The 7,500-nt window shown below is 42.7% G+C and overlaps 1 protein-coding gene across 3 annotated transcripts in view; it reads right to left on the reverse strand.

The window, feature by feature from the left end:
* Positions 1–7,500, reverse strand: part of LOC123509945 (pleckstrin homology domain-containing family G member 5-like) — a 491,065-nt gene that overhangs the window by 431,973 nt on the left and 51,592 nt on the right. The window contains exon 1 of one of the 3 annotated variants that reach the window (XM_045264603.1): positions 2,087–2,318. The exons of the other annotated variants lie outside the window; for them this stretch is intronic. Within the exon in view, the coding sequence (XP_045120538.1) occupies positions 2,087–2,180 (94 nt within the window). The 5' untranslated portion in view covers positions 2,181–2,318. Of the gene's footprint in view, positions 1–2,086; positions 2,319–7,500 lie in introns of those variants that run through there. 3 annotated transcript variants of the gene reach the window in all.

Raw genomic sequence — 7,500 nt, forward strand, 5'->3', positions numbered from 1 at the left:
TTCATCAGTCAGCGCATCACATTTTCATCTCAGTCTTGTTCCCAGTCAAAGCAAACCACTGCTCCCTAATCCCAGTAACACCACTCATAAGGACGAGTTCGCTATCTACCGCTAATCTTTTTATCTTTCTTCTCCATATATGTAAGTCTCTAATACTTCACACATACTTATTACTACCATTTCCAGCAGAACAACGCTTGAATACATCATCAAACAAGTATAGGTTTCATTATTTGAGACTTCTAATCGCATATTTACTTTCTTCTAAGATGGTAATGCCTCTAGTACTGCTAATCAACTTTTCCTCTCCTAACACACACATCTCTGAGCGCTAAGTCCCCCACTAAACCCGCCAGGTAATAGGCTTGGTGAAAGGAGGCAATTATGGCATCGAACTGCACGGCCACCACAGAAAACGAAGTTCATGCAGGCGTAACTCGCATAACATTACCTGACCCTCTGGCCTTCCCTTCTCTCTCTTTCTCACCACGTCCCCTCTAAGCCCCGATTCCCACGTCTCTCAACCCTGCCCACACACCTTTCCTCCTTCTCCTCCTCTTCCACCTACTCCTCCCTCTCCCCTCACTCCCCGCCGCGTGAGGGCAGAGGTCAGGGGTCGCAGGAGGCTCGGGCGTGTTGTCGCTGGTGATTAATTACAAAAAAGGTAGTTGGGTGTTGGTGGAGCTGTTCTTGGTTCTTTCTTATGTTGATGGTGTTGGGTGTCAAATCAAAATTTTTTCTTCCTACTCATTTTTTCATTTTCTGTTTCCAAATTTGTGTTTTAACATTATCATTATTGTTGTTGGCTAGCTATTTTTTTTTTTTAGCCCTCAAAGTTGTTTGTTTTTATGTTAGTTTATATATTTTTGTCGTTAGTTAGTGTCACTGTTGCCATATTTGCGTTTTATTATATTCTTTTAAGTCATGAAGGGATACATATTTCTCATTATGCTTATATTTGTTTTGTCTATATTATGAGAAACTGATTATTTTCTCTATCAACTTTCTGCTTTCCACATTAAAGGGCCAAACCGGTTCGTACGTGCATACCTCTCTCCTCCCTCACCATACCCGCTCCTCTTGATACGAGCTGCATAGTGTTCCCTTTCCCTCTCACTTTCTCCCATCCCATATCAATGCTCCTTACAGCAGCTCTTCATTAACCTTCCTTCCCCCTTATATAAATACACTGGCCTCCCCTCTCCCTTTCCCTTTCCCTGCCCTCCGTCCCCCACCCGTCAGTAACAATAGAGGAGGACAAAGGGAGGTGGCGGGGTCACCTGTGTTTACCTGGCTATTGGTCAATCACAGCTTTCTGGGTCTTACCTCACACCTTGTCTCCCAATACACCTTCCATGGCACTTTCTCCCACACATTCTTTCTTTCACCCACGTCTACTCCCACACACGTATCCCTTTACACATTCATTTATCAGATTTATCTCTTCCTCTCTCCATTTCTGTTTGCCTGTATTTGTTCGTCACTCTGTTTTGATTGTATGTCTCTCCGCCTCTCTTTCTCTGCCCGTCTCTGTCTATTTGTCTCTGTCTCTCTGTCTGTCTTCGTTTGTACATCTGCAATTCTCTCTCTCTCTCTCTCTCTCTCTCTCTCTCTCTCTCTCTCTCTCTCTCTCTCTCTCTCTCTCTCTCTCTCTCTCTCTCTCTCTCTCTCTCTCGAACATTAAAAATCTTACAAAAACTGTAAATCCTTACCGCTATTCTGAACATATTTTTTATCTTCTAATTCTCTTCCTGAAGAAAATAGTTCGTAACAAAAAAAACTCACAATATATAAAAACACCGCTTTATACACACTTAAGACACCATTTCTTTAAGCCAATGAGAAAAACAAACCTCATAAAATAACTCATACGTTTTCTTTTACATCCATGACAAGTAATAAGGAAAACAAACCAAAATCTTTTAAAACGTTAATCATAAGAGTTTCCAGGTTTCACTTTTTCTTCCCTTCATAAATCATCAATATTCTAACCCTTCTCACCATCCAAAGTCATGAAAAACTATGCCAAAAAATCATAATCATTAGTACATTATAAAACCTAATTGGACTTCTATCTTTCACTCACCTCCCACACATCTTCTTTTCTTCTTCCTGACGATATGGCGAGCTCTGACCACCACACTTCCCTCTACGTTGCTGCAGCTCCTCTCTAAAACCATCTTGACGGAGGCGCAGAAGTAGGAAGATGAAGAGAAAGGGGAAGAGTACAAAGAAAGACTAAAGAGGGCAAAGTAAATGAACACAAGGGCAAGAACATGGAAGATAAGGAGGAAAGACTTGAAACTGAAGGAGATTGAGTGAATAGTAGGAAGGTAAAGACTAAAGGGAACGAAAAGGAGGAGGAAAAGGAGGAGGAGAGGAGGAGGAGGAGGAGGAGGAGGAGGAGGAGGAGGAGAAGGAGGAGGAATCGGCTTAGAGGTAAAAAGGGAAGGCTTGGGTGAGAGAGGAATGTTTCAAAGAAGAAGGAAAAATAGAAAGAAACGAAGTGGACAGGAAAAAAGTGATTAAGGAGTGAAGGTAGGAGGGAAGGGAAGGAGAGATAACAGAAAGATATTTTTTTTTCTTTCTTTTCTTTTTCTTTATTTCTCACATTCTTTTAAATATTCACTTTCGTATTCAGTTATCAACTCTTCTATTTCATTTCCATTGTTTATGTTTGAAGCTTATTTTCCTTGTAACACTCGTTCAAAAATCATTCATTTGTTGTTTTCTTCAAAATTTCACTTCTCTTAATTTCATTCAGTTAAAGTCTTCTCCATTTTGTTCGGATTACAAAACATGTGTATTTTCTTTATTTTCTTTCTTACAGCACAGAGAGTAACTCGATTAATTAAAGATGCTGTCCACACCTGTTTTGCAGATGGAATTAATTAACACTCTCTCTCTCTCTCTCTCTCTCTCTCTCTCTCTCTCTCTCTCTCTCTCTCTCTCTCTCTCTTACACAGGCACACACACGCTTCTACACCTTCACCGCCTTCCCTCGCGGTCCCTTCCACGGTGAGGTAACGCGATACAAAAGCGATAAGTAAAGAGACAGTGAGTGTTTACAATGAGGAAGAATCTTTTTATAATTAGCGTGTGAAGGGAGGCAGTGATTTCTCCTTTCATCTGTTCACCATAGTCTCTCTCTCTCTCTCTCTCTCTCTCTCTCTCTCTCTCTCTCTCTCTCTCTCTCTCTCTCTCTCTCTCTCTCTCTCTCTCTCTCTCTCTCTCTCTCTCTCTCTCTCTCTCTCTCTTACAGGTTATTCCTCTTTCCTTATTATCAATTTGTATGTATTTTCCTACCTTATTTTTCTATGTATTATCCCACTACTATTAAATTAAGTTAGAATAAGTTAAGCTTTGTCAAATTTGTCTTATAGTTTCTATATTAGCTCACCATTATATATATTCTATGTATTATTAAATAAGGTTATGTTAGGTCAGGTTAGATTAGGCCTGGTTGGGTTATTTCAGGTTAGGTTAAGCAATTATCATCTTCGTTTTGTCTCTATTATGCTCTCTAAGTTCCTCCTTCCTAGACTACTTTATCTTTTACCATTGTAACCGATCGCCTTTCGTGTGTCTCCCCGTGGTATTCTTGAGACACTGGTACGCTCCTCCTTCTGTCACTCCTCTAAAACATAATAAAAAGTGCGGACCGGACTGATATTCAATCCTGCAACTCAGTTCGTGGTTCATCAATGTGAAGGAAAAGGGACTCGTACTGAAAGGGGAATGACTGGTGTGTGTGTGTGTGTGTGTGTGTGTGTGTGTGTGTGTGTGTGTGTGTGTGTGTGTGTGTGTGTGTGTGTGTGTGTGTGTGTGTGTGTGTGTGTGTGTGTTTACCATAGAAGAGTCAACACTAATATGAAAAAAAATTAAATGTCTCTAACCAAAAAAAGAAAGAGATAGAAAACTAAAAGTCAAAAGACGAGCAAGAAACGAGATCACAAGCACTATCAAAACACTAACATGGAAAAAAAGTACATTAAATATCCAACCTCATTTCTCAAACCTGAACGGAGGAGAAGGTGCTGAGAGGGGGAGAAGGTCGAGGGAAAGGCGGCGGACCAGAGAGTGACAGGGATTACCACGGACACCACTATACCACTACTCGAAAGGAAGGACGGGGGAGTGGGAGGGGGATAAGAGAGAGAGAGGGAGAGAGGGGAGGAGAGACAAAGAAAATAGATACTGAGGCGGCTCTATACAACCTAAATAAACACGAAACAAGAGACCACTTCCATTAGAGACAAATTTCGGTGTTAGTTTTCGTTAGAAGGCGGTGAGGTGCACTGCAGGACACACTGAGGACCTAATGAACTGGTCAGGTGGGTCCCGCAGGTAACCAGTCGGCCAGGTGTGTTCCTCTGCTCCTGGCGACCCACGGAAATGTGACCACCGACACGAAAATTAATTAGTGGACGTGGTAATTGCTTTGCTTGCTCTAATGACGCCTTTGTCCACGGTGGGTTTTATTGTTGCCTGTATGCGCCCTCAGGTGAGCCGCTGCCCGTTTTTATGCCTTATAAGTTAAGGCACGAGCCGGGTGTCACAGTAACGAGTGGTGAAGGAATATGAATTGTGGATAACAGATGTGTACTGTATGTTAGATGCCTGACTCCAACACACACACACACACACACACACACACACACACACACACACACACACACACACACACACACACACACACACACACACACACACACACACACACACACACACACACACACACACACACACACACACACACACACACACACACACACACACACACACACACACACACACACACACACATACACACACACACACACACACACACACACACACACACACACACACACACACACACTCACAGTTATGTGGCACGGCGCCATGTGACACAGATGGATGCGATTCGACACGAGAACCAACACACACACACGCAGAAACACACACACACACACACACACACACACACACACACACACACACACACACACACAAACACAGACACACACACACACACACACACACACACACACACACACACACACACAACCGGTAGCTCAGTGGTTAGAGCGCTGGCTTCACAAGCCAGAGGACCGGGGTTCGATTCCCCGGCCGGGTGGAGATATTTGGGTGTGTCTTTCACGTTCACGTAGCCCCTGTTCACGTAGCAGTGAGTAGGTACGGGATGTAAATCGAGGAGTTGTGACCTTGTTGTCCCGGTGTGTGGTGTGTGCCTGGTCTCAGGCCTATCCGAAGATCGGAAATAATGAGCTCTGAGCTCGTTTCGTAGGGTAACGTCTGGCTCTCTCGTCAGAGACTGCAGCAGATCAAACAGTGAACACACACATACACACACACACACACACACACACACACACACACACACACACACACACACACACACACACACACACACACACACACACACACACACACACACACACACACACACACACACACACACACACGCAGAAACACACACACACACACACACACACACACACACACATCCTCTCTCTCTCTCTCTCTCTCTCTCTCTCTCTCTCTCTCTCTCTCTCTCTCTCTCTCTCGTCACGCTGGTGTCAAGATACACTTAACTTGCTTCTGTTTTTAGAGCATTCTTTTCTCCTCTTGCAGCGCGACTTTCTTGAGAGAGAGAGAGAGAGAGAGAGAGAGAGAGAGAGAGAGAGAGAGAGAGAGAGAGAGAGAGAGAGAGAGAGAGAGAGAGAGAGAGAGAGAGAGAGAGTTACACACAGAGAAAGATAGAGAGAAAGTAGAAGTGATAACGGGATAAAGAGTGAGGAAAAAGAGAGACAGAGAAAGAGAGAGAGAAAGTTACAGTGAGATAAAAAGAAACACACCAGTGACACACAAGATTAAGCCGCAAAACCGAGCAGCACGAGATCCGCCACGCGATGCAAGCACGGGGAGAGCCAACACCGAACACGGGAACACTATTACTGAACACATCCGGTTCATCTCTCTCTACCTCACGTGACGGCTAACCTATCCTAACTTAACCTAACCTAACCAACGGAAAACGCTATTACTGAACCCATTTACTCTACTTTACTCCACACGATAGCCCTCCACTCCCTGCCCTCCACTCCCAGCCAGCACTCCAAGAAAAAGGTTATTTCCTCTCTCCGACCTAAATGTACACTTCGTGATTATGTAATAGAGCTAATTACAATTGTGAGCTTTGGCATTAAGAGCAAGACTTGAAGCACTGTTGAAATATTGAAAGAATGGAAGAATGAAGTGTTTGGTGAAGCGTCTTTGTTTGTATAGTATTGTCAGTTCAGTAGTGGGGTGTGATTGAAGGATATTTGAGTACATTGATGAAAAGGTTATCTTATTTGTAAAGTTAACATTAATCCCTTTAGTATCACGTTTTCTTATCTATTCTGCTTAGTATTTTGGGAATTTTATACAGCTTCAGATATTTATGTGGGGATTAAAATAGGGAAGACTCTGACCATTAATCTTCTCACCTCCATACACCCTTCCTAATGTAAATAAAGTCGCCTAATAATAACCCAAAATAAAGATAAAAATGCGTCTTTGCATTGAAGGGTTACGAGATCTGTCTTACAGCATTGCTACAAATATTAATTAAAAGAGAAGACCAGTAAAAGTAAATTCTTTATGCATTACACGACTGATTTAACTATAAACCGATGCCAATTATAACAGCAAAGTTTGGCGCTAAAAACGTAGATTTGCAAAACTATTGGAAAAATTTAAATGAATTGTAATGATCATTAGGAATATTCATAACAGCATTAATTCGTCCATAATAACATCAGAGACATTATTTGATTGCATTTTTCCTCCATTATCGCCGTTTACTTAATTCCTCATGGTCGTCTGGTCCACAATGACGTTCAGTAAGCATGGGTTCTTATGCTAGAATATTTAATTTACTACTTCATGTACAAGTAATTTTTTTTTTCTGCGCCAAGGTTATTACTGTCGTGGATGTGATTGTGGTGGTGGTGGTGGTGGTGGTGGTGGTGGGGGTAGTGGGGTGGTAGTAGTGGTGGTGTTGTGGTAACTACATGAGTCAGTTTACAGAAGAATAAAAGTTAGTTGTCACGTACGACCCTGAGTGACTGCTGACTGGTGTAGACTTTCGACCACACACACGCACACACACACACACACACACACACACACACACACACACACACACACACACACACACACACACACACACACACACACACACTTTCCACAAACCCCAACATCTTATCACATTAATCACGAAGACAACTTAATATTTTTTTGTTCTGGCATGACCACCAAGACCCACCTGACGACCCGCGAAACACGCCCACCTCACCCTCAAGGAAGCTCCCTTCATTCATCATTCGTTGCCTTTATTAATACACGTCACAGACAACTAACGGGAACTGACTACGTGCATAATGGGAGGAGATACAACACCCGTCTTGAATTTGTTGCAGTCATAAGTACTAGATATTGAGAACATGGTGA

The sequence above is a fragment of the Portunus trituberculatus genome, chromosome 27, assembly GCF_017591435.1.
Source record: "Portunus trituberculatus isolate SZX2019 chromosome 27, ASM1759143v1, whole genome shotgun sequence".
Classification (NCBI taxonomy): Eukaryota; Metazoa; Arthropoda; class Malacostraca; order Decapoda; family Portunidae; genus Portunus; species Portunus trituberculatus.